This window comes from Microtus oregoni, unplaced genomic scaffold (genome assembly GCF_018167655.1).
Source record: "Microtus oregoni isolate MIOR12 unplaced genomic scaffold, Mior012 000103F_ref0000194, whole genome shotgun sequence".
NCBI classification, from domain to species: Eukaryota; Metazoa; Chordata; class Mammalia; order Rodentia; family Cricetidae; genus Microtus; species Microtus oregoni.
Window position 1 is genome coordinate 2123464 of NW_024544717.1, and position 27133 is coordinate 2150596.

A 27133-nucleotide genomic window follows, 5' to 3' on the forward strand; every position below is an offset into this window, starting at 1 on the left:
TAGCACTTAAGGAACGCTGCCTCCACACAGACGCTAACGTGCAAGGCAGCAGGCCCAGCCGGTTGCAGTGCTCCGCAGCATAGGGCAAGCAGAGAAATGTAAGTTCAAGCTGTCTGCATAACACCCCCAGGCCTCTCTCCCTGGCCTAGAGTTGACTTCCCACTTCCCTTTGACGACAGGCTGCTGACTCACAGGCTGGTCTGGAGACAGGCCGGGCTCTTCATCCTGGCTACAGGCACTGCTGAAGGCCCTGAAGGTCTCGCTCTTCTGTTTATGCTTCTCCACGGTGGCCTGAATAACCTGGACACACAGCAAAGCCACGGGGCTGTCAGGAAGGACCCTGAGAGCTCATGGTTCAGGTGCTCCAGAGAGCACCCTTGGTCATCTATGTTATCCTCATCGATGACTCATGCCTTGGAGCCAATATGACCAAAGAGACTGGCTCCAGAAAGACATACCTAGCCGGAAGCCCCTCCTGGCCTTGGTTTCTTACTTGTGGAGAAGGGGCTCAAACAAGTAAATGAAAGGCTTATGGTACCTGAAACCGTAGAGAGAGGCACCCCATGGCCACTTCCTCCCTTCGGCATGAGGACAGGCAGTACTAGCATTAAGGAAGAGTACCTAGGCCATGTGGTCCAACATGAAATGGCCATACTACAGTAACATGAGGATGTAAGGCATACATGGTGATGCATGTCTGAAATCTTAGCCTTCAGAATCCCAAAGCAGGGGGCTTGAGGGTTTGAGGCCAGTGTCATTCCCTTAACAAAACCTATCCCCAAAACATAAGAGCTGGCAATTGTAGCAAGCAGCCGAGCCCTTGCAGAGCAGGCCCCAGGTTCTAGCTTTTATCCACAGGAGGGAGACACAGAGAGAGAACAAACTTGAGAAGCTTCACCTGAATCCATTCTTTCTTCTCTTCTTCTGTCCTACGAACACAAAACCAGTATTTTATCAGTCCATCCACAGGTACCCACTGCATGCCTACTTAGCCACTCGCCGTCTTACGACTGCAACTCAAGGCTGGAAAGGTAGTTTCAGTGTTCAGGACACATGTGGGCCCCTGGGGCTAGTTCACCTTGTAGACCAGCAGCACCCTGGACCCTAGCAGGTGATTACCAAGTTCTCATGTCATAGGTGAAATGGGACTGGATGTCTGACACACAGCCAGCGAGAGCTCAAGCTTGGCCTTGGGGGACAGCGTGACCAGACAGAGCAGGCACACCACATGCTGACCAGTAGTTCCCCCTCAGAGTCACATCTCACAGAGGCAGCAACACGTGTGCACAAAAGCCCAAGTATGGGACTCTGTTCTTGTCACAGTTTGCAGAAATGAGACTCGGACTGTCAACAAGGGGCCCTGTTGATGATTTTTTAAAAAAATATCATTACAGTTTACTTAAAAGTTTTTGTGTATATGCACGGGTGTTAGTGCCACCTATAGAGGCTTAGGGGACAACTTGCAGGTGTTGGCTTTTTCCTTCTACCATGCAGGTCCCACCATGAAGGATGACACTCAAGTCAGCAGGCTTGGCAGTGGTGTTTCTACCCACTAAGCCATCTCCCTGGTGCCAGTTGATAATACTGACAGGGTTTGTGCTATTCTGGGAAAATATGTGAGATTATCAGATGAAAAAAGCAAGATGAAGAACTGGTGTCCTGGCCAGCGTTCTGTCAAACTGACTAGGAAGAGGACCGTCAGGGGAGAGAATGTCTCCATCAGATGTCCTTTAGGCAAGTCTTGGGGCATTTTTTTTAATGAATGAGGTGAGAGGATCCAGTATACCGTGGGTGGTACCGCCCCTCTGCAGATGGCCCTGGGGTCATATAAGCAAGCAGGGTGAGCAAGCCACGGGGAGCAAGCTGGTAAGCAGGTTCCTCTATTTCAGTTCCTGCGCTGACTTCCTTCAGTGGTGGATATGACCTGAGAGTGTGAGTGGAATAAACCCTTTTCTCCAGAAATTGATCTCAATCATAGTGTTTTATCACAGCAATAGAAATTCTAAGCAAGAGGCTAGAGAGACGATGTGGCTCAGTGGTTAAGAACACTAGCTACTCTTCCAGAGGATCACAGTTCAATTCCCAGTATCCACGTGGCAGCTCACAAGTGTAACTCAAAGGTCTGACACCCTCACACAGACACGCATATAGGCAAAATGCCAATACACACAAAATAAAATTAAGTAAATCTTTAAAAAAAAAAAGAAACCCTAAAACCCTAACCAAGACACATGCTATTTGTTATAGCCACCCTTGAGTGTGTCTGTGTGTGTTTGTGTGTGTACATGTGTTCGTGTGTGTAAAGGCCAGAGGTCAGTATTGTGTGTCTTCCTCAATCACCATCCACCCTACTTTTTGATACAGGACGTCTTACTGAACTTTTAGCTCATTAATCCACTAGGGTGGCTAAAGAGCAAGCCTGTCTCCATCTTCACAGGACTGGGATTACTGACACACACTGCTGTGTCTGAATGTAGGTCCTCATGCCACGTGGCATGCACTTTATCTACTGAGACAGCGTTCCATCTTTAATTAAAAAATGCAGACACATGGGGCTGGAGAGATGGCTCAGAGGTTAAGAGCATTGCCTGCTCTTCCAAAGGTCCTGAGTTCAATTCCCAGAAACCACATGGTGGCTCACAACCATCTGTAATGGGGTCTGGTGCCCTCTTCTGGCCTTCAGGCATACACACAGACAGAATATTGTATACATAATAAATAAATAAATAAATATTAAAAAAAACAACAACAAAAAATGCAGACACGCTGGGCAGTGGTGGCGCACACTTTTAATCCCAGCACTTGGGAGGCAGAGGCAGGCAGATCTCTGTGAGTTTGAGGCCAGCCTGGTCTACAAGAGCTAGTTCCTGGTCAGGCTCCAAAGCTACTGAGAAACCCTGTTTCAAAAAACAAAAACAAAAACAAATCTGCAGACACACACATACACACAAATGCATGTGCACACATGCATACACAGATGTGCAGAATTTTCTAGACGATTACTTAAGAGATGGTTAGTAAGAGATGGATAGTAACACAGGCCTAGAATTAAAAGGCTTAATTCGTAATTGTTGTTGGTAAGCATCCTTAGTGAAGTGTTGAACTACAAGCGAATAAGAACATATTGAAAAGTTATCTCCTTCAGTAACAAGCCATCTGCTACAATCTCAGGCCAAAGGTGTTCGTGCAGCTGCAGATTGCTAGCGCCATACCGAGTCTGAAGCTCCAGGGACCTTTTTCTTCCTGTTATGATGAATGTGCGTGCTGCGTTTGGTTTTGCAATATCTTGCACCTGCAGGAAGAAGAACACAGAACAGAGCAAATGAAGGCGAGCTGCCATTTTAGCTGTTCCTTAACCCAGACCCATGGTCTCTGAACCAGAGGTTTTTCTTTCATTTGTTTTTCCTGTGGAAGAGTCAAGGTGACCCCAGGGGCTCTCAGATCTATAAGATGGGAATACTGAGGCTCAGGGGGAGGGCAGGTCACTGGTCTTGCCCACCCAGAGCTGGGCAAGTCTCTGTGTTAGCCAGCAGCTTGGCAAATGTACCTGTCCATCAAGACTCCTTGAGCCATTGTCCCCCGGCAGCCCTGGCCAAGTCTTTCCCCTCCGGCACAGCCGCACCTCCATGGGAGGGATAAAAAGTCTTGGAAGATCCTTGATTATGTCCCTCAGATGGTGCTGGAGCCCACATGGACAGGTGCATTATGGGTTTACAGGAGTGCACCCAGACAGAGTGAATGGAGTAGTGTTGTTTCCTTGGGGGCTCTCAGATTTCACCCTCTTCCATCAGCACAAAACCACAGAGCACAGTTTCTCCTGGCAGCTCTCGGGCTGGTCCCTGTAAGAGTCCCTGACCTTGGTCAGCTGGTTAGGGATCACAGAGATGCAGACCTGGGCCCAGCCAGAAACCTCCGGGCTTTCTCACTGCATGTTGAAAAATGGTATTAACGTATAAAAGCCATTCTTAAAGACTTATTTATATGTGTGTGTCTGTGTGCTGTTATGTATACAAGTTCAGGTGCCCGAGGAGGCCAGAGGGAGAAACTGAATCCCCTGGAGCTAGAGTTAGAGGCAGTTGTGAGCCACTCAGTTCGGGTGCTGGGAATGAAGTTGGATCTTCTGAAAGAGCAGCAGGAGCTCTTGACTACTGAGTCATTTTTCCAGCCCAGGACTGATTTCTCATAGAGCAACATGGTAAAAGTGGATTCTTCTAACTATGAAAGAAGCATTTTTTTTCTTCTCTAGCAAGTCATTGCTTGTAATTATTTCTTAACCTGGATCCAATGGAAATTCTATGGAGTGGGCAGTTGTTTAATCAAATCTTTGCCTTTTCAGATACTTAGAGTCATTTAATTAGAAAATATTTCTGGAGCAATTATTATTTGGAGCAGTAGACTGCCCACCCAAGGCTAGTCTACCAGGACCAAGATGCTGGCTCGGAAACCCCTGAGTCACACAAGTAGTCATCAAAGCCTAGCATTCCCATCCCTGTTTTTACCCATTCCAGGGCAAAAGTGGGGAAAGAGGGACCCACCCACCTGGAGATCAGAGATGTCCATTTTCTCCCGTACACTGAACTTCTGGCCCATGAGCCTTAGTTTGGGTACACAGTAGAGCATCACATTGTTGAACTGCAAGAAAGATGCCATGGGGAGAGGCAGTCACAGGGAGCCCCTCACAGGGGACCCATATAAGCTTTCTTTAATGTCTTAAAGTAATATATATATATTTCTTTAATGTCTTAAAGTAATATATATATAGTAAGTTATACATCTATTTATTTAAAGATTCACACATGCCTTTAAGCACAACATTCAAAAGGCAGATCCTGAGCCTATAACAGACAGCAATGGCCCCACTAAATTCCAGAGACTAACAAACAAAAAGCCCAGTTTTAGGAAAGTGTTACTTCTTTTGGAGTGACTGGCCACTGAGGGCCCATAAACCCCCAACAGTACAGGCTACGGCCAACGCTCCTGGTTACCCTCCAGAACTTGATGGCTCTCCTGCTGAAAACGCCACATACTTGAGTCACAGAACATGGGGAAATCAAGTAGTACTGACCTGGAGGCTTCATTTCTATAAATAGCTTCTATAGCACAGAAAGATGCCACGCACTTTACCAGAGGAGCCAACGGTGAACCCTGTGAGCTACAATAACAACTGGTCTGGCAAGACATACCCACTGGTGCAATAGTGGCAGGAATGTCATGGGAGGAACCAATCACTTTCTGGTTGGATTTAAGGCCCATCCCATAAGTTGAAACCCATATCTAGTATTATTAGCCAATAACCTGTGGTTAGATAGGTCACAGGCCTTAGACTGAAAAAGAAAAACTTTCAAAGGTACAGCTACTTATTCAATAATAGATGAAGGACTATGGGTGCGAGGCAGTGGGATAGGGTGCTTGCCTAGCAAATGTAAGGCCTTGGGAAGAAGAAAGAAGAAAGAAGAGGAGGAGGAAAGAGAAGAGGAAGCAGAGGTAGGGGAAGAGAAGCAGCTATAGAAAAATGGAAAAAAGAATCGTGTCTCTTCCTGTACATCAGGTACTCGAGGGAAGCCCTCACTATAATTCCTTCCTGTCTTTTCCCCTCCCTATAAACCAGAATTAGGTTCTGGGGACAGTTGGGATCTTGATGTTTGGCTACAATTTCTTTTATTTCTGGTTTCTGGAGATTCTTTAATTGTAACAGAGGTAGATCAAAGAAAACAGAAATGCTGGCTATAAGGGACATCAATACTAGATGCTCGTGGAAACCAGGGCAGAGTCATTGACAAGAGACAGCCCAGCCAACTATCGGGGAGGCCATGGAAGAACCTCCTCCTTAGGCTTCTGAGTCTTGCTAGTACTGCCCAGCGTCTGAGAAGGCAGATGGGGAGTTCTGTGGCTGGGATAGCAGCCTGGCTCACCAAGAAGAGGTGTCGGTCCTGAGCGGTGCCGTTCTTGGCCGACAGTTTCTGGATGTTGCCCTCCTTGATCAGCTCATTGGCTGGGTTGACGATGTCCTCTTCCCCACCCAGCTGCTCGTACACCTCCAGGAGCTTGTGCATTTTCTCCTGCAAGGGGACAGGAAGTTCTGGCAGCTGCAAGGTCGCACAGGCTGCTTCGCACCCAGAGGTGAGCAGAGCCATGCTCTGCAACTGTCACCCAGAGTCCGATGCAGCAATGAAATGACCACTTGTGAGAAGGGAAGGAAACACAGGGTGACGTTTGAGCCGAATAATAAAGGTGACTAGAAAACCAACATTTGGAGAATCACAAACCTCTGCAAGCTCTACGAGGTGAGTGGCATTGTTATCCCAAGTTACAGACAAGGAAACTGAGGCATGTAGGGATCAGCTGAATAGCCATGACCCAGACTGGGCCAATCCACCTATCGCGTTCCCCAGGCCCGGTTGGGGTGACATGATGCACAATGATACATTGGGGACAAGGTTAACAGTTCATGGCCCCTACACAAAGTAGAATGGAGCCGCGGTGTCCTGTCCTGGGACTTGCAGAAATTACAAGTGTACCTAGAGTGGGTAGGTCAGGCTGGCCCTTTATGTTTCTAGTATGGATCCCAGAGATGCTAGTGGACCAAACAACACAGGATGCATGGGACCCTGGAGGGCAGGGAAGAACCCATGGCCTTGCAGGAGCTGGCAGGTACGTAGAGGAGTAGTACATATAGGTGTAGTCATGGCGTGTCCTGGCTTGTATTGGGAAGGTGGGTGTGGTAGAAAGAATATAACTGGCTCCCATTAAGCTCACAGGAAGTGGCACTAATAGGAGGTGTGGCCTTGCTGGAGGAAGTGTATCACTGTGGAGGCGGGTTTTGAGGTCTCTTTTTGCTCACACTCTGCTCATTATTGACACTGAGACCACTTCCTGTTGCCTTCTCAAGACGTAGCTAGTACCACGTTTTGTCTGCACGCTGTCATGCTCCCCGCTGTGATACTAATGGACTGAACCTCTGAAATGGTAAGCGAGCCACCCCAGTTAAATGTTTTGCTTATAAGAGTTACTGTGGTCATGACATCTCTTCACAGCAATAGAAACCCTAAGACAGAGGGCATATGCCTCCTTGCTTTGTACAGAAAGAGGCTGAACCTGCACTTGGTATTACCAGGGGGTACTGGGATGTGCACCTGGCATGTCCTGGGGAGACAGGATACACATGTGCTCACTGATGGGGCCCACCTGGAATCGGGGTAAAGGTTCCCCTTACCCCCGACCCTTCCTGCATAGCTTTGCTTCCCCACAGCAGACTGCACTCACCATCTTCCTGATGGCAGCGTTGGAGTGGTCAGCAGCTGTGGAGATGAGCTCCAGCGACCCTGAATGGGGAGAACTGATTGAGACTAGGCACGTAGTAATGCCACAAGTTCTTACTGGAGAGGCTGATATTGAAATGGAGGCATGGCTTCCAGTGGGAAGATATGTTCCCGTTCCTTGCTCAGGGTGACCAGACTGCTCCAGAGGTCTGGCCCAGAGAAGGGGCAAAGCTCAGAGCCACTTGCTGATCCTGCTGGGGCCCACACAAGTAGGACCCCTGACTCTCTTGACTCTCTTGCACAGTCCCCAGCCCTGTGTTGCCCCCAGTTACATTGGTTATGTCACTTGAAGTAAGAATGTCCTCACTGTGGGGCCCATTGCTGGATCCTAAGCTCTGAAGGGAGCCAGGGTTTGGCAGTGTCTTCCCCAGAGACAGCATCCTTTCGTATGATCTTTCTCCTGCCTTTGTGTGTCTCAGCCCAGGGTTCTCAGCCTCCTCCAGAGATTCCCCCTCATGGTGCTACACAGATTATTAGAAATGGGTTAATCAAAGATATGAGAGCTAGCCAATAAGAGGCTAGAACTAATGGGCCAAGCAGTGTTTAAAAGAATACAGTTTCCGTGTAATTATTTCGGGTAAAGCTAGCCGTGCAGGCAGCCGGGCACCAGGAATGCAGCCCGCCGCTCCTTCAATACTCAGCTTTGCAGTCAGGCCCACTTACTCTCAGCATCCTTCCGGTCCGGGGCATCCCTGGGGAGCCTCTTTAGGTAGTCTTTGAGCAGCAGCTCGTAGCGGGGGATTCTCTGCACAGGCTCCAGCATGTGATGCTGCAATGTCAAGTTCCCACACACCTCCTGCTTCTGGGGGAACAGAGAACACACACGGGGTCACCAGCCTAGTCCCTGCTTCTGGGGGAACACACACGGGGTCTCCAGCCTAGCCCCTGCTTCTGGAGAACAGAGAACACACACGGGGTCTCCAGCCTAGCCCCTGCTTCTGGAGAACAGAGAACACACACAGGGTCACCAGCCTAGCCCCTGCTTCTGGGGGAACACACATGCGGTCACCAGCCTAGTCCCTGCTTCTAGTAACACAGTCCCTGGCGGTTGTCTGGAGCTGCCTGCTTTTCAAGACACAGTTGGCACAGACCACAGGTGCCTACAATGGAGGGAGAGATGCAACTCTCTGGGTAAGCAGGTTAGAGTTAAAGAAAACAAGCGCCAGGACCAGGCCTCCCCCCACAAAAGTGATTCCCACCCCTATCCCATCCTTGTCACCCTCAGGTCCACTTCCTCCGTTTCAGGTGGAGGCCATCTGTGCCTAGCTCCCCCCACACAATAAACGGAGAGAGCAGGTGGGGGCAGGAAGGCCTAGCCCTGTGTTGTCCCCATACACACCTCCCCTCCTCCCTCCAGATCACAGCTTCCCGTCTGCCACACTTTAGAACCTTCTTGGCGCAGGCATCAGGAGTCTACACCCTTGACCCTGCACACTAGCCTGCCAGCGATGACTGCCAGGACGCCATTGCCTCTTCGCTAGCCGTGGGCTCTTCTGCCATGCTGCCTGGTTCATCTGCCTCTGCCATGTTGATAGAGAGAGCCTGCTGTTTCTCATCCTGTCCACTGCCCTGCCTGGAGCAACCTCAGGGCTCCAGCTACCCACACCTTCCTTCGGTCCCAGAACAAAACTGGTAGGATGGGCTTTAACTCTTTTGGGTCTAACAGGTTCTGGGGATCTGAACTCAGGTTCATAAACATAACATTTTACCCACCAAGCCATCTTCTCAGCCCCTAAAATAATTAGGGTTTTTTTGGGGAGGGGGGGGAGTTGTTTTGTTTTGGTTGTTGTTGTGGGTTTTTTTGTTTTGTTTTTTGTTTTTTTGTTTTTTTCAAGAAAGGGTTTCTCTGTAGCTTTTGGTTCCTGTACTGGAACTAGCTCTGTAGACCAGGCTGACCTCGAACTCACAGAGATCCACCTGCCTCTGCCTCCCGAGTGCTGGGATTAAAGGCATGCGCCACCACCGCCCGGCTGTTTTTTTTTTTTTTCAAGGCAAGATTTCTCTGTGTAGCCTTAGCTGTCCTGGCCTCGAACTGAAAGATCCACTTTCCTCTGCCTCCTGAGTGCTGGGATTAAAGGTGTGCGCCTCCATGTCTGTCTTTGTTTTCTAAATGAAGGTTGCGCTTAGGAAAAAAAATCTGAGTTTTGGTGCTGGAGAAATGACTCAAAGGTTAAGAGCACTTACTGCTCTTGTAGTAGACCTGGGTTCAGTCCTAGCAACTGCACAGCTAATGACATCCTGTAACCCTAGTTTCAAGATATCTGACATCAGCTCTGAACTCCTTGAGAACCAAACATGAATAGGGTTCACAGACATACATGCAGGCAAAACACTCATACACAGACAATTTAAGAAAATCTGAAAAAAAGTCTGGGTGTCACGGTGCTTGCTTCTAATCCCAATTCTGGGGAGGCAGAGATAAGCAGATACCATTGGCTAGTGTGCCTAGCAGAATCAGTGAGCTCTGGGTTCAGTGAGAAACCTACCCCAAAACATCAGATGGGGAGTGATAGAAGGCACTTGACCTCAGCTGACCTCTGACCGCTGCTTGTACATACATATATGAGCATACCCACATACATACATACATACGTGTTCACGGGCATATACCAGAGAGAGAGAGAGAGAGAGAGAGAGAGAGAGAGAGATTATTTCAAGCAAGAATCAAGGGAAGATGCGGGGAATGGATGTTCACAGGGCTACAAGTTATCTCCCTGCTAGGAATTTATGAATAGAGGAAAACAAAACAAATCAAAAGGCTTTGCTCCAGCGACACTCACAAAGAGGCACAGCCCCAACTGAATCATGGAAAAACCACAGAGAAACCCAAGCCAAGAGGCAGCCAGTTCCCTCAAGAGGATAAGGACAGAGCGTGTCCTAGGGAAAGACTCAGCCTGGTAATGAGAACAGTGCGTGGTCCTGGAGAGAAAACTTAGAAGTGCATCGCTGGGATCGCTGGTGACTGTGTGGGCTGTGAGGTGACAACAGCTGTGGCAGCTATGTGAGCTTCTTGATTTCAGTCAGCACTGTGGATGTGTGGGAGACACTCTCCTTCACACTTAGCCCTGAACCTGCAGTACTGTTTGCAGATGAGTTTCAAAAGGCAGTAACCACCGTGCGTGTGTGGAGATGATGGCGTAGAAGGTCTGGACTGTCTGTGAGTTTGTCCTTTTGTGGTCAGGCCTGGGTGTGCTGTGCGCATGTATATCTCTGGCTGAAAACTGAGTTTCCTCTAGGCTTGCCCATCAGTCCCAGAATCTACCTGTCACGTGACCCTACCCTCGGCCACCGGCACGAGGGTTCAGACACGTGACACCATGCCTGCCTTCACCTGGTGCTAGAGATCCAAACTCTCTTCTTGGCTCTTTCTCTAGTCTTAAGTTGGTCATTTTACAAACTCTTAGTAAACATTTGGATTTTAAGGCCTATAATTTAAAATATGCTTTGGATCAAGCAAAGAATTCTCCAGAGACCAAGGGAAATCTGATGGTCATTTGATCCCATTTTGTCCAGGTCAAGGCATCTCAAACAATGCAGGAGAATTTTCTGTTGTGGGCAGTTCTGTGCACTGTAGACCTGTCCCAGATTCTAACCTTCAGATACCAGAAGCAACACCAGTGTCAACAGACACAGTCCAGGTCTTTGCTGAAAATGGCTAAATTGTGTTGAGGCCTAGGGACAGAACCATGGCTATGTCTATCAGGAAGTATCCCCAGATGGTACCCACTGTTCAGGGATAACAGAATGCTGAGGTGGTCAATACAGACAAATTGTCATCCCAATCCTATATGTGCTTTGTCACCTGAGGACCTGCTGGACCTGAGAGCCTGGTCTGCCCTGTGTGGACAGGGACAGTGGTGTGTGGTCAGGTTGAACAGTGCCTCACCCTCTGAAGGGAGATATGTGTAGAACTCACAGCTGATGTGGGGTTCCCCTCATGCTATGATTACCATTAACGAATAAAAGCAGAGCTATAGGGGAACAGAGCTAGGCAGGGAAAACTAAACAGAATGCTGGGAGAAAGGAGGTGGAGTCAGAAAAAAGCCCTGCTGGAGACGGATGCTGGAACTTTAGCCGGTAAGCCACAGTCACGTGACGATACACAGATTAATAGAAATTAGTTAAATTAATATGTAAGAGTTAGCCAATAAGAAGCAGAGTTAATGGGCCAAGCATTGATTTAATTAATACAGTTTCTGTGTGATTATTTCTGGGGTCTGGGTGGCCAGGAAATGAACAAACGGCCAAGTGGCCTGCTACTACACACAGCACAGACGAGTCTTGTACTACGCACTTGTGTGTGGAGTTAGTGCCACCACTTCTCCAGAGGCCTGGGATGACGATGTAGCTGCTCAAAAGCATGAGGACCTGAATTCCACCCCAGAACCCATGTAGAAAAGCCAGGCATGCTGATGCGGACCTGCAATCCCAGCACTGCATAAGCCAGGTGTGGTGGTGCACGCTTGTAATCCCAGCACTCAGAAGATGAAGTTCAGGGTCAACCTTAGCTACGTAGGGAATTCAAACCAGCCAGGTCTAGAGACCATGTTTTGTTGTGGAAGGTTTATTTGTTTGTTGGTTTTGTTGTTGTTTTTTGGTTGTTTGTTTCTGTTTTGGACATGGTCCTAGTACATAGTGCTGTTTGGTCTGGAGTTTGCTATATAGACTAGGCTAGACTCGAACTCACAAAGATTCACCTGCCTCTGCAGTCACCTACCTGGATGCTGTGGACGACTTCACTAAACTGCGGAGAACGCTGGGTCCATGTGCTCACCAGCCCCATTGCCCTGTCAAAGTTCTTGACATACTCGCCATACATCTTCAGGAACGGAGCCAGTTTCTGCAGGATGTCTCCGAGCCGAGGGTTTGTGTCCCTGTGTGGAGAAGCACGGTCGTCAGATGCACAGTCTAGGTGGAGTGGGGATGGCGAGTCTCTGATGGTCACCCTCCCAGATTGTGGCGCAGAAAACAGTGTTTCTGGACATTAGGAGAGGGTTTCTCTAAGTACCTCAACAGTACTGGCTGAGGCCCAGAGCCCAAACACAGGGTCCTCACAGAGGTGCTGCCCTCAAGTGGCAGACGGCGGTTATCAAAGATGGTCAGTGAAGCGCCATTCCAAATAAACACAGGTTAGAAATTACGGCTCTGTGCACTGGCACCAAAGCCACGGAGAGAAGACTTTGCAGGACTGCAGCCATCTTGAAGTCACCCGTGCTCACTGCTTCAACTAAGTTGGGACTGGGTGGAATCCACTTTTTAATTTTTTAAAAAATTTCTCGGTCTGTCCTTGGAGTCCTATCTTAGGTAAGTAGGTATTGTTCACATCTCCATGGGAAAAAAATTAACATAGTAATTTTTGACCTTAGCACTCTCTTTTGGAGATTTATCCTTAGTGACTACCAAAAGAAGAAGAAAAAGGCACAGGTACAAAGCCACCACTTGGTGCTCCTAGGAAGCCGCACCAAGGATTGATTTCATAAATTGAGCAATTGGGGATGCAAGGCAAGTGGCCCTGTGTCATCCGTCACAGGACTGCAGAGATGGGATGGACCCAGAATTCCAGAGCACACGGGGGAAAGCCTGTGCTGCCAGATACGGACTTTGTCACCAGAAGTCTATGCCCAGCTCTCAGCACATTTAGGACACAGTGCTACCTGCTCCACAGCTTCCGAAGATTCCCAAAGTGGCCCAGCCACACAGAGACAAAGATGACAAGACACCCTCACAACCACACAAGGCAAAGTCAGGAGACAAGAGGAGCATGCAAGCCCTGCAAAGGAAGGCAGGCAAACTTCAAGCCTCCCAAAATGCAGGGGGGGTGCAATGGTTAAAACCAGTGGACCTCTCCCTCCTGCGCCATTGCACTCCTTATGGCTTGTAGCTTTTGCTAAAATCGGCAAAAACTGAGGGGCACAGAAAGCAGAGGACTTAGAACCACTCCCGAGGATAAGGTCCTTTTTTTTTTTTTTTCCCTGAGACAGGATTTCTCTGTATAACAGTCCTAGCTGTCCTGGAACTACTTCTTGTAGACCAAGTTGGCCTTGAACTCACAGAGATCCACCCGCTCTGCCTCCTGAGTGCTGGGATTAAAGATGTGCACCACCACCACCCGACAAGAAGGTTCTTTTTAAAAGCAAAGGTAAAACCAAGCAGAGAGGAAAATAAAATCATCAGTATTGTTCATTGTGCTGCTTCCAGATGTCAGATCTCATCTAGATCCACAAGCTAAGAGATGCCCAAGGCCCAGCCCGGTCTCAGCCAAAGGAGGCACTCAGGCCTCCAGGTGACAGCCTCCACCCCCAAGAACCTGCCAGGCTGCCAGGCAGAAGAACTCAGGTTTACGGACCCTGTGGGTGGCCATGGACCACACTCACCATTCCTCCGTGATCCTCTTCTGCAACTCAGGCAGGAGGAACTGCCCATGGAAGCGGTAGATGGAGGAGATGTTGGAAAAAATGCCAGTGGTCACTTCTGGAGGGATCCCTGCTTCTGTCAGCTTGGTGCAGAAAACCTGAGCACAGAGAAGCCCACAATGGCCCCTGAATATGAGCCAGCCAGACACCTGCCACAGGAGTGGGCTCTTGGGTTCCTTTTTTTTTCTTCTGACCTCAAACTCACAGAAATCCACCTGCCTCTGCCTCCCCAGTGCTAGGATTATAAGGATCAGCCCCCATGATTAGCCTGGCATTTTTACATGAGTTCTAAGCATCAAACCCAGGCCCTTGAGCACACAAGGCAAGCACTTTACTGACTGAGACACCTCAGACCCCAGCATCCATTCATGTGTTCAAACGATACATCCTCCAGGAAGAAATGTTTCCCAAAGAGAACATACTAAGTTCTGCCCCAGAGCCACAGCACTGAGAACAAAATGTTTTCAGTCCAGACTTCACTTTATCTGAATTTTAGTATTCAATTTAGAGTCAATTCATACTCTATGCATAATAACTAAACAATATGGGGCTGGAGAGATGGCTCAGAGGTTAAGAGCACTGACTGTTCTTCCAGAGGTCCTGAGTTCAATTCCCAGCAACCACATGGTGGCTTACAGCCATCTATAATGAGACCTGGCGCCCCCTTCTGGCTTGCAGGCACACGTGGAAGGAATGCTATACACATAATATAATAAATAAATAAATATTAAAAAATAACTAAACAATATGAAGGGACAGATAGTCTGAATTCTGGGCATGGAGAGAAGGGGATCCCCAGCCCTATGGGCTACCTGGTCCAGCAAGTGCAGCCGCCTCACATAGGCTTCCTCTGTGTGCAGGAGCTCCTGGGCAATGTGCAGCAGCTTCTGTGGGTCAGAGCACTGTAGAGAGAAGGGAAATCACTTACTTGGGTGGAGGGGTACACCCACAATACACCAGGATGCCCAGGGGCAGAGAGATGTGGTATTTGGTTCTCTTAGATGCTATTTCCATGGAGTGTTCTAGAAAAAGCACAGCAGTTTCTGCCAGTCTCCCCGAAGCTACTACAGTACAGATGGGCCAGTTCTGTTTCTGGACTTTTAACTAGGGAGCAGCCATAGCAACCATATGAGAATCCAATGAACAGGTGGGGTGCAGTTCAGTGAAAGAAAATTTGCCTACCATGTTCAAAACTTTTTCATCAGTGGCAACGAGCGTGCACGCGCGTGCGCGCGCGCGCACACACACACACACACACACACACACGTCCTACTGTGATGTGGAATATTTAACATATAAATGTGTGTTATATTTATGCCAGGTAATGTTACTTTAATTGTGTAAAGGTGTGTTACATTTGTTTTTGCTGCATTCGTTAAATTATATAAAGATGTGCTGCCATTTCACCTTGTCTGCCTAAGGCACCTGATTGGTCTAATAAAAAGCAGAAATGGTCAGTAGATAGGCAGGAGATGGATAGTTGGGGCCAGTGGACAGAAGAGAATAAATAGGAAGATAAATGTAGGCAAAGAAGAAGGAGGAGGAGAGAGGGACACGCCTGGGGCCAGAAGCCAGGCAGCTGTCATCAGACGTGGAGACTGTAGGAAAGTAAGATAGGAAGGAAGGAAGGGAGGGAGGGAGGGAGGGAGGGAGGGAGGGAGGAAGGAAGGAAGAGGCCCCAAGGCAAAATGTAGATAAAGAGAAACAGATCAAAGTAAGAACTAAGACAAGGCCAAGCATTCAAAACTAACAAGTCTCCAAGACATGATTTGGGAGCTGGTTGGTGGCCCCCATAAAAGCCTACTACATTACTGCAAAGGGACATCAACAAGACAGTAAGCTGCAGGTCCTCCACAGAGACACAGATGAAACAATATACGAACCAGAAAATCTATGAGATTTGGAGACACAAACTGAGCGACCACGGCTCCTACAGGTGATGCCGAGAAGGGGATCCCCGGGGAAATGGTGGCACTGGGTGTGCCTGAGGTAGTCTAATTGTTTGGCAGATAACAAAATGCCCGCGAGTGTACAGTTTATAAACTGAAATGCATTCCATGGCTATGGAGGCTGGAATTTCAAGATCAAAGCACTGGTGGTTCTGGTGTCTGGTGAAATCACAAGTCTCTGTTTCAAAATGGTGACGCTAATGCTTGCGCTCACAGTGCGAAAGGGGCAGAAAGGTGAAGAGGGGCGAGTGCTGCGTCCCCAAGTGACAGAAGAACAGAAGGAAAGGCACCCACAAGCTCCTCCCTGAGCCCTATTTTATTCTTAGTACTGGGGATTGAACTCTGCCCTGACCACACCCTGAGGCAAGCACTCGGCAGCTGAGCTACATTCAGGCATTCCGCTCCCTTCTGTGGGGACACTGATTCCATCCTCATTTCTTAACACCTCCTAAAGGCTAACCATGAAGCAGACTATGATATAAGTAGTATCACATTGATGACAAGACTCTAGCAGGTGGGGCTGGAGAGATGGCTCAGAGGTTAAGAGCATTGCCTGCTCTTCCAAAGGTCCTGAGTTCAATTCCAGCAACCACATGGTGACTCACAACCATCTGTAATGGGGTCTGGTGCCCTCTTCTGGCCTTCAGGCATACACACAGACAGAATATTGTATACATAATAAATAAATAGATATTTTTCTAAAAAAAAGACTCTAGTAGGTGACTTTTGGGGTGCACATTCAGTCTATAGCAATGCCCTGCAGCATTCCTCCTCTTATGCAATATGACACAGAACAAATGGGAGGGAACCTCCACACCAGGGCTCCTCCCACCCCAGGACTAGGTCTTCAGGGCAGAAACAGAAAACAGGCACTGATAAACTGGGCTCCTCAGAGCTCCACCCAGGGGACTTGGGACTGTGGACTCTGTCTTGCGTGAGCGAGCAGACGAACCCAGAACTAGAGTGTGAAAGTCACTGAAAACAAAAGCACATTAGAATTCCAGTTCCACAGGCAGACGCTCTGAGATCCCCGGCTGTGTTGATGGGGGAAGTCTTCACCTAAAGCACAATCTGGAGGGATGGTTTCTTCAGATGCCTCCACGCATCCAAAACTAAAAGCAACAACAACAAAAACCTTATAAACCATAAATAGAAGCAGGAGCATATGGCCCAATCAGAAGAAGGAAACAGCCCATGTGAAGTTAACCCTACAGAAATACAGATCTGAGACTGAATGGTGATGGCGCACGCCTTTAATCCCAGCACGCGGGAGGCAGAGGCAGGCGGATCTCTGTGAGTTCGAGGCCAGCCTGGTCTACAAAGAGAGTTCCAGGATAGCCAAGATTGTTACATAGAGAAACCCTGTTTTGAAAAAAGACAAAAAACAGAGCTAGTTCCAAGATAGGTTCCAAAGCTACAGAGAAACCCTGTCTCAAAAAAACAAAAACCAAACCAAAACAACAACAAACAAACAAAAACCAACCAAACAAACAAACAAAAAATGAAGCAAATATTCTGGAGTCTGAAGAGCTCATAAAGAGGGTCCATGTAGACCTGAACAGACAAAAGAAACAGCAAACTTACAGAGAAGTCATTCAAACAGGCAAAACTGCTGTGATGGTCTCCTCTTTTTTATTTTATATGCATCAGTGTTTTTAGCGGCTTGTGTCTGTGCACCTGCGCATGCAGTACCCATGGGGGCCAGAAGAGGGCATCAGATCCCTGGGAACTGGAGTTACAGAGGGTTACAAGCTGTCATGTGAGTGCTGGGAATCAAACTAGGTCCTCTGGAAGAGAAGCCAGTACTCTTAACTGCTGAGCTCTCGCTCCAGCACCACGCCCTGCCTTTTTCCCAAGACTTATTTATTTTTATTTTATGTATACAAGTGTTTTGCCTGCGTGTATGTATGTGTATATGTACTGGGTGTGTGCCTAGTGCCTGAAGAGGGCATCATATCCCTTGAAATTGGAGTTGTGGGTCATGGGAACTGAACTCTGGTCTTCTGCAAGAGCAGCCAGTGCTCTTAACCCACAAGCCATCTCTCCAGTTCCCATAGAAGTCACTTAAAATCAGTGGAGAAAACCAAGAAAGAAGAGAGACAAGCATAGGGATTCTAAAGGGCTTTCAGGACATCCGTCTTCTGGTAGACTAAGATCTCCATATGGGAGTCACAAGGGATAAGAGACAGAAATCATTTGCTGAAATGATAATGGGAGACTTCCCAGTCTTAGGAAATAAATGAATACACAAATCCAGAAGTTCAAAGAACTCCAACTAGACTAATAAACAGCCACCTAATTCATGCTTATAATCCTGGCACTCATGAAGCTAAGGCAGGAGTATGATCCAGGTAAGTACAGGGATACGCAGCCCCCCACCCCCAACATACACACACAACAGACTCACACATACTGTGGAGGTTTGAATAGGAATGGCTCCCATAGACTCATGTGTTTGAGTGCTTGGCCCATAGGGGGTGACACTATTAGGAGGTGTGGGCTTGTTAGAGGAAGTGTGTCACTGTGGGGGCGGGCTTTGAGGTCTCAGATGCTCAAGCTATACCCAGTGTGGTACAGTCTCCTGCTGCCTGCCTATGGGTCAGGATGGAAAACTCGCAGCTCCTTCTCTAGCACCATGTCTGCCTGCATACTTCCATGCTTCCAGTCATAACAGCAACAGACTAAGCCTCTGAAACTGTAAGCCAGCCCCAATTAAATGTTTTTTTTTTAATAAGTGTTGCCACAGTCACAGTGTCTTTTCACAGCAATAGAAATCCTAACTAAGCCAGGTGACGGTGGCACATGCCTTTAATCCCAGCAGCACTTGGGAGGCAGAGAAAGGCAGATCACAGTGAGTTCAAGGCCAGCCTGGTCTACAAAGTAAGTTCCAGGACCGCCAGAGATGTTACACATAGAAACTCTGTTTTAAAAAACGGAAAGGAAGGAAGGAAGAAAAAGAAAGAAACCCTAACTAAGACATATACTAATAGTAAATAAATAAAAAGTACATCTTTGGGGAGAAAAAGAATGGCAAGAACAGTCTTTCAAGTAGAGATGACAGGATAGGGCTGCAGATCTAGCTCTGTTGGTAGAGCCCTTTCTTAGTGCACAGGAATCTCTGAATTCAGTTCCAGCACCATGTAAACTGGGTGTGGATGTGGTGGCACAAGCCAGTAATCCTGTCATTTAGGAGCCTAGCAGGAGAATTATTAGTCTGGGGTCATCCTGGATCACACACCCCAGAAACAGTAATCAGAGAAATGTTATACGGGTGAAACTGTGACATCAGGAAGGATGAAAAGACTGGAAATTTAAAATGTTTGACTAACAACCATGGTAGCTAGAAGTAAAACATCTACGGACATGCACAAAAGGAAAATGGAGGGATTCAAAGTATGTCACCAATGAAATAAACACAAAGAAAAAGGGTAAGAGAGGAAAGGAGAGCAAGAAAGTGACAAGGTGCAGACAAGTGACAAGGGTGCTACCTTAGGAGTGGCCTTCATGTCCTTCCCCATCAGTACTGATGTTACACGTAATCGTGTTAAACTCTTCAGAAAAAAAAATACATAGATCTAATGAACGCCTGTAATCCCGAGAGAACTGGAAATATGACACCAGGCAGGCGGGTTGGTCCTGGGGTACCAGGAATCAAGCAAACAATTAATTATGGTTTAGTTTGTTTGGTTGGGGGCAGGGTCTCCTGTAACTCAGACAGGACTCAAACTCCCCGCATAGCGGAGGGTGAATTTAGGGTTCTAATTCTAGGATTGCTGGTGTGCACTATTACACGCCCTCTATCTTGAATGTGTTGTTGTGGAACAGGCTTTTTGTACACTGTAAAGATTTATCTCTCAGGGGGCTGGAGAGATGGCTCAGAGGTTAAGAGCATTGCCTGCTCTTCCAGAGGTCCTGAGTTCAATTCCCAGCAACCACATGGTGGCTCATAACCATCTGTAATGGGGTCTGGTGCCCTCTTCTGGCCTGCAGGCATACACACAGGCAGAATATTGTATACATAATAAATAAATAAATAAATTTAAAAAAAAAAGATTTGTCTCTCAGATCGGTTTAATAAAAAGCTGAGCGTCCAATAGCTAGGCAGGATTTTCGGAGCAGAGAGGACACTGGGAAGAAGAAGGGTGGAGATACGGAGAGTCGCCAACCAAAGATGGAGGAAACAGGGAAGCAGCATGGGCAGGACAAAATAAAGGTGAAATGGGTTAATTTAAGTTATAAAAGAGCTGGTTAGAAACAAGCCTAAACTCTTGACCAAGCTTTCATAATTAATAATAAGTCTCTGTGTCGTGATTTGGGAAGGGACTGGAGAGACAGAAAAAAAAATCCACCTACATATGCTATTCACAAGAGACTCATTTTGCATATTTGCATGTAAGAACATACAGGATGAAAGTGGGGGAAGATGGGAGAAGATATCATATGCAAATAGCAACTCTCCTGCAAAAAAGAAAAAAAAGAGAGAGAGTGGCCTTATGTATAGCAAACAGAATTAGGTGTTTGCCACTAAACCTGCTGACCTGAGTTCAGTCCCTGGGACCTACATTGTTGGAAAGAAAAGACTCCATTCCATTCCCATCCCTCTGACTGCCACACCCCTCCACACACTAAATAGCCATGTTTTTAAAAATTAAAAATAACTATAAAAACACAACAAAATGATAAAAAAGTCACCAAGACGATATAAAAATATATGAAGTAAATTGAACTACATTAGATGGAGAACTAACCAGCAACAAATTAATAGCCAGAAGCCTCAATACCCAGTTTTCTGTAATGATGGAACATCTAAACAGACGATCAGCAAGCAAACCGAGTCTTGGACAACACATAATGGTTCATCTGACAGACATCAGTGTAACCTATGATAGACCATGTGCTGCGTAAGACAGGGCTTAACACATTCAAGGAAGCTGAAATTATTCAAAATATCATCTTCAGTCACAATGGAATAAAGTCAGAAAAAGGGGCAAATCCACAGATACAGGCATATTAAGTAACACTGATGCATTCAGGAGGCAGGGTCAGGGAATCCCAGGACAGGCTGGTTAGCTACACTAGCCAAATGGGAGAACTGTAGGCTCAAGGAGAGCTCCTGCCTCAATAAATACAGTGGAGCGTGGTCTAGGAAGACACCCAACATCAGCTCAGGGCCTCTGCATGCATTCCCACACAGGTGTGCACGTGCCTGCATCCATGAGTATGCTCCCCACGGGTGAATACAGACACTCAAAAGACAAAGAAAGAAAGACGTGCGAGAATGTAGCTCAGCGACACAGCACTTATCTGCCATGTACAAGGTCCCCCGTTCCATTCCAAGCATGGAAAAATTATATATATTCACAAACAAGCTAACTGCACATATTGAGAAACTAGAAGAGCAGAGTAGGCTAAGCCCAAGGCTAGGCTAGAAGAAGGAAGGAAGTAAGAAAGATCAGAACGGAGATAAAAGACAAAGAATGGAAAAAAAACAATCTCAAAAGAGTAACCAAGCTAAAGTTGGTCTTCTTAAAGGCTCAAGAAAGCTCACAAACTTTATCTAGGTTACCTTAGAGAACAGAGAGACGACTCAGTCACCAGTCAGTGAAAGAAGGGTGGGATTGTTACAGCTGGTGAGGTGAAGATACAGTTTATAAGAAAATGAGTAAGTATGTGCTAACGGGTTGTATAGCCTAGAAAAAAAAATGAATCCTCAGAAATACTTGGCTATAAAGATTACTGAATCATGAAGAAATAAAAATATCTGGAGAAAGCAATGAATAAGGACCTTGAATCAAAAATTCCCCACTTCCCAACAAAGGGTAAGGCACAGGCGGCTTTACTGACAAATTCTACCAAATTTTTAAAGGAGAATTAATAATAACTATCTATGAAACATCTCTCTCTCTCTCTCTCTCTCTCTCTCTCTCTTTCACACACACACACACACACACACACACACACACACACACACACACACCACATCAATTAAAAGAAACCACATTCAAGTGTCATGGATGAGCACACCCAGGGTATCTGGGGCCTCACCATCAGAGGCATTCTCCTTGCATGGAGCGAGTGTGTGGGTACATTTCCTGAGCACAGGTGTGGGTGTTACACACTACAAATCTCTGTCACTGCCCAGGCACCCTGTGTTGGGTGTAAAGGAAGGGAAGCTTACCTGAGTCAAGCCGACATTCTCCTCTGGCCTGGAAGGGGTGATCTTAGGGTCAGGGTCCTCACCCACGCCACTATCTTTCTCCTCCTGCGCGGTGGTATCTTGTGGGACTTGGCTGTCCACAGCTGTCTCAGGGTGTAGCCTCAATATGGCTGGGCCTGGGGAGCCCTCACTACCCTCTTCACAGGGGAAGTTCTCACTGGCCACGCTGGAGGATGGACTGTCAATCCCACTGTCCCTGTTGGGGATCTTCATGGCACCACTTGGCTCCCCCAAGTAGCTGTCCCCTGCTGAAGCTGGGCTGCCAGGAGCCCCTTGGTGGGCACCTGGCCCAATGGGAAGTACTTTAAGCTTCCCCAGTGGGGAGCTTTTGGGCCCAGCACCTAGTACCCCAAGAGGGGCAACGGCTTCTTGAGGAGTTGAGGAGCTCCCACCCAGTTCCATCTTCACAGCCAAACTTGCTGGGCTCTGCTCAGAGGATGACCAGGGACTTCCTGTTAGAGAGAAAGACGCAGGCTCGGTATGGTCACTGAAAGCAACCCTCAGAGAGCCAGCCTCAGTCAGACAGGGCAGGCTGGGGCTGTGTGGGAAATATCACTTCACAAAACCGCACTGGCCTCCGGTGGGTTCTATCCAGCCAGTCTTCGAGAGAATGGCAAAGAGAGCATGTTTTATCTGAAGAGTAAGGTTTTTATCGACATAAAAAAGTAATCCTGTCCTGGGGAGTCCGTGGGTAAAGAGCTTGCTGCCGGGCAAGCACGATGACCCCAGTTCAGAGGCTTTAAAAGACGGGTGTGGTGGTGCGTGACTGTGCGTGACTGTGCATGCAATCCCTGCGCTGGGGGTGAGGGCTGTGGAGACAGCTGGATCCTCGGAACTCAACGGCCGGCCAAAGGAATGAGTTCTAGTGAGTAATCCTGCCTCAAAAAAATAAGAGGGAATTTGGGCAGTGGTGGTGCACGTCTTTAATCCCAGCACTTGGGAGGCAGAGGCAGGCGGATCTCAGCCAGTTCAATGCCGTCCTGGTCTACAAAGCGAGTTCCAGGACACCCAGGATTGTTACTCAGAGAAACCCTGTCTTGGAAAACATAAAAACAATAACAACAATAAAACATAAAAGACAGATGCTGATATGACCTTTGGCCCCTTCTCTCTCTCTCTCTGTGTCTCTCTGTGTGTCTCTCTCTCTGTCTCTCTGGCTCTGTCTCTCTCTCGTATACATAGATGAGGATATCCCACCCCCACCCACACAGAAGTTATCCTGTGGAACAGTGTGTGACGCAGCCAGCAGTAGGGTGGCAGCTTCCATTCACAACACACTGCTGTGTCCACACAGCTTTTTAAACCCTGGCATTCTCAGGAGACGAAGCCAATGACCTGGGCACTACAGGCAGTTCATGTGACACTTGTACACCGGACAGGAGACAAAGTCAAGTGTCAATTCTCAGAGCTCACGGAATTGGTCAACAGCTCTAGGAGGGTCAAAGGTGAGACTCAACTAGAGGGAGAGAGACCGTCCCTGAAATCATCTTCTTGAGGCTAAGTACAGCTTCAGAGGAACAAGGGGGCTGCAGACAACAGTCTCTTACCTGTTACCCGATGCTGTTGCCCAAAGAGGCAGTCAGAGATTGACTGGCAGGCGCCTGCTTCCTCCTGGGCTGTGGGACTGCCCAACAGAGGCTGGCAGAGTCTATAGAAAATTTCTTCCCCAGACCATTGGAAGTGGAGATGTTTAGACAATACTGGAAAAACACAAAAGAGAATGGTGTTTGGAAGGGTCAAAGCCAAGTTCTAAAGGAAGGAGCTGGAGAAAGACATCTTAGGCCCCCACCCATCATACCAAACCCAAAGCAGAACACAGGCTTCCTCGGGGTGGATGGAGGCACAGCAAGGCTCACTGTCAGCTTCTAAACCATACAAGTGACCTAAGAAGGGTCAGTGCCCATAGCTGAGCAGTGCCCTGTAGTCAGGGATGAACTGGAATGCACGGGCCACGCCCAGGTTTAGGAGAGCTGGGTGCGTTCTCCCTAGCCCACACTGTCACCAGATACACTCCTAATAACTCACTGTAGAGTCCCCCACGCACACACAGTAGTGATCTTAAACACTCACACACAGTAGCTCTGCTATTCATGCGGTCACTCACACACACCCACACTCTCCTAGCCACACTCTATAACACATTCTGACAGTGGCCCCACCGGACACACACAGCCAACATGCTCACACTGTTCCTACCCTGGACACTCGGTAGCTCGATGCTCTTGCTGGCTCCCCCACACTCACTCTCAGATATTCCCTGGCCCACAGCTTCTTTCCTCACGTCCTTTTTCCCTGGAGAGCAAAGTTAGAACCATGGGTGCAGCCTCACACACTCTTGTGCGCACAGAGAGAGAGAGAGAGAGAGAGAGAGATGTCTGTCCTTGTCCTGGAGCTACACTTGACTGCCTTGCCTCTAGACTCTCACAAGGAGTCAGTAGTGTCCCCCTTTCTCTGGGAACCAATCGGCCACTGGACACAGCTCCTCCCACCCACATAGGCTCCTGAGCTCTTACCTTCCTGTGGCTAAACTATCTTGGAGTGGGTTTTTCTGTCAGCGACTCCAAAGTCACTTCAGGAAGACAGTTTTCATTGGCTAGCGTCACATTTTTTTTCTTTAAAGGAAATAGCTTTATTACTCAGGTTACTATGTAACAGTGCCTCAAGGCCAGTGCCTGTTAGGTGTCCAAACGTCTATAGTAGCTGGACTGTAAGTGAGTTTACCTGTCAAATTCCACCAGAAAGAAGTTTGTTGAGCATGCTCCAAGACGGTAGCAAGTTAAACAGTAACTAGAATTCACGTTTCATTCTTTGCGGGCTCGCTGGACAGAAACATTAGACTTCCAAACAGAAAATACATGTTTCGCTGCATTCTTGACATAGCACGGGAGATAAACTGCTAGTTTCCAGAAGTCACACATGACACAGCAATAAAAAGCTCTGTAAGGAACGTGAGTATCGAGTTCAGTCTCAGCGTGGTCAGAGGCTGCGATTCCGGCAGAGTAGAGGCTGTCTCTTCCCTGCTTCTGGTCAAGACGTGTTTGTGTTTGTGTGCGTGCCAGAAGTCAACACTGAGTGTCCTGCTTAGTCACTGTCCATCTTATTTAGACATGGCCTCTCACTAACCCTGAAGCTCAGTTTGTTTAGACTGGCTAGCCAACAAACCCAGGGATTCTTCTTTGTCTACCCAAAACTGGGATTATAGGAACTAGCTGCCGCGCCCAGCTTTTATGTGGGTGCTGTGGACCCGAACTCAGATTCTCGTATAGTACAGCAAGCATCTTACCAATTGAGCCATCTCCCCACCTCATCTTTGTTTTTAAGATAGGGTCTCATGTAGTTCAGGCTGGAGCCAAACCTGCTAAGTGGCCGAGACTAGACTAACCTTTAACCCTTGACTCCTACTGCTTCTATCTCCCAAGGCCTGGGATGCTGGCTGTAGACTGTCATGTCCAGCTTAGAAACCAGATTTATTTTTAGTGGAGCCAACACCAAATGGAGAAGAAAATGCCCATTACAATTGGTGTGCTGAAGCCAGGGGTTCGTGACGTGGCTTTAATCCTAACACGTGGCTTTAATTGGAGGCAGAAGCAGGTGGGTCTCTGTGAGTTCAAGGCCAGCCTGGTCTACAGAGCTAGTTCTAGGACAGCCAGGCTACGAGGAGAAATCCTGTCTAAAAAAACAAACAAAAAAACAATAAAAACAAAATGGTGTGCTGTATGCTACTATATACCATAAAAAGGCGAGTTCACAAGATAACACACGTCAGACAGCAGAGCCCCACTAGCCTTGAGACATGGGAACCAGTCCGGTGAGATCGCTTGTTGACTGCCTAAGGATCATTGTGAGCCACGGAGCAGGAAGGAGAGCCCAGTGGGCTCTCAGAGGTGAGAAGATGTCCCCCATAGTTGACTAAGAAGGCTGATGGGGCTGACAGGACAAAGCCCTACAGAGAAGAGAACTTCACAGAAAAAGACCCAGAGACCTGCAGAGATGCCCCCAGGACTGTCAAGTACATGTGGGAGGAAATCTAGAAACCTGGACCGAGAACAGCCCCTCAGAGGACCAGAGGGAGCATTTGTTCCTATGACCATGTCCAGCGGGAAACTGCAGAGCTGCAAGAAGTCAGGCCCAGTACTCGGGAGGGTCTCACCTCAGGGAGGTCACTCACCTTCTACTGGCCCACTTCTGCCCTCCCACTTAACAAGTCTTAACAGGAAGGGCAAACTGTTTACAATTTAGTTTTATCCTTAAAGAAAACTCTAAAATATCTAGCACCCAGCAAGGCAAAAACAATAATTCCTAGCATCTAATCAAAAAACGCCAGGCAGGACTGGGGACGTAGCACAATCAGTAGAGGGCTTACATAGTATGCATGCCCTGGGTTCAGTTGCCAGCGCACTAAACTCTGTGTGGTGTTGCACACTTGTAATTACTCAGATGAGAAGGCAGGGGGGTCAGAAATTCAAGGTCATCTTTGGATATATGGGAGGTTAGAGGCTAGTCTAAGCCACATAGACCTTGTATGGGGAAAAAAATTCTCTCCTCCCAAATACCAGACACATGATGGAAAAAAACCCAAACCAAAACCCTAGTCAGTTGAAACTGACTCATAACTGACAAGGATGTTGGAACTATCAGACAAGAACATTAAGATGTACCCTATATCTAAGGATAATGACAGATAGCTGTAGGTAAGCCACTTTGGGTCCTTGCTTAGCTTTTCCTTGGCTTAACTTAATGGCTTCACATTGAAAACCCACCAAGTCCAAGTAGTGGTGGTGCATGCCTTTAGACCGAAGGTCGGTGGCTCTCTGAGTTTGAGGTCAGCTTCCAACCCAGCAAGATTAATGTCACCTCACGACCCAGAGGAGCCTAGGAGCGATCAGCACTCATTGTGGGTTCTCAGTCTAGGAAGGGCTCTAGTTGCTGCAGCTGTGGCCAAGAGCCCCCATCTTCCCCCATCTCCCACAGGGAGGTGTCTGCTGAGAGCATAATGGGGTGCCTCATGCCTTGGAATTGGGGGTGGGATTAGTGGGACCTCAGAACAGAGCAGGGGTACGAGGACAAGCTAAGTGCAGAAGAAAGACGATAACGCAGTATCTTTTTTTTTTTTTTTGAGGCAGTGTCTTGTTATTGTCCAGACTGACTTCAAACTCAGCATCTTCCTGCCTCAGCGTCCTCAGAGTTGGGATTACAGGCATAAGCCACCATGTTCAGAGGAAACAGTTTCTTTTG

The 27133-nt window shown here is 47.7% G+C and overlaps 1 protein-coding gene across 3 annotated transcripts in view; it reads right to left on the reverse strand.

Moving 5' to 3' along the window:
• LOC121443246 (FYVE, RhoGEF and PH domain-containing protein 3) overlaps positions 1–27133 on the reverse strand; it is a 56985-nt gene that overhangs the window by 12044 nt on the left and 17808 nt on the right. For 2 of the 3 annotated variants that reach the window (XM_041644930.1, XM_041644932.1), the window contains exons 2-13: positions 23446–23598; positions 21860–22350; positions 14545–14634; positions 13694–13830; positions 12037–12193; positions 7983–8121; positions 7264–7322; positions 5913–6059; positions 4540–4632; positions 3213–3292; positions 899–929; positions 193–300 (exon numbers count right to left, since the gene is read on the reverse strand). In XM_041644930.1, the coding sequence (XP_041500864.1) occupies positions 193–300; positions 899–929; positions 3213–3292; positions 4540–4632; positions 5913–6059; positions 7264–7322; positions 7983–8121; positions 12037–12193; positions 13694–13830; positions 14545–14634; positions 21860–22300 (1482 nt within the window). In that variant the 5' untranslated portion in view covers positions 22301–22350; positions 23446–23598. Of the gene's footprint in view, positions 1–192; positions 301–898; positions 930–3212; positions 3293–4539; positions 4633–5912; positions 6060–7263; positions 7323–7982; positions 8122–12036; positions 12194–13693; positions 13831–14544; positions 14635–21859; positions 22351–23445; positions 23599–24142; positions 24237–27133 lie in introns of those variants that run through there. The other variant, XM_041644931.1, reaches the window with a different exon arrangement.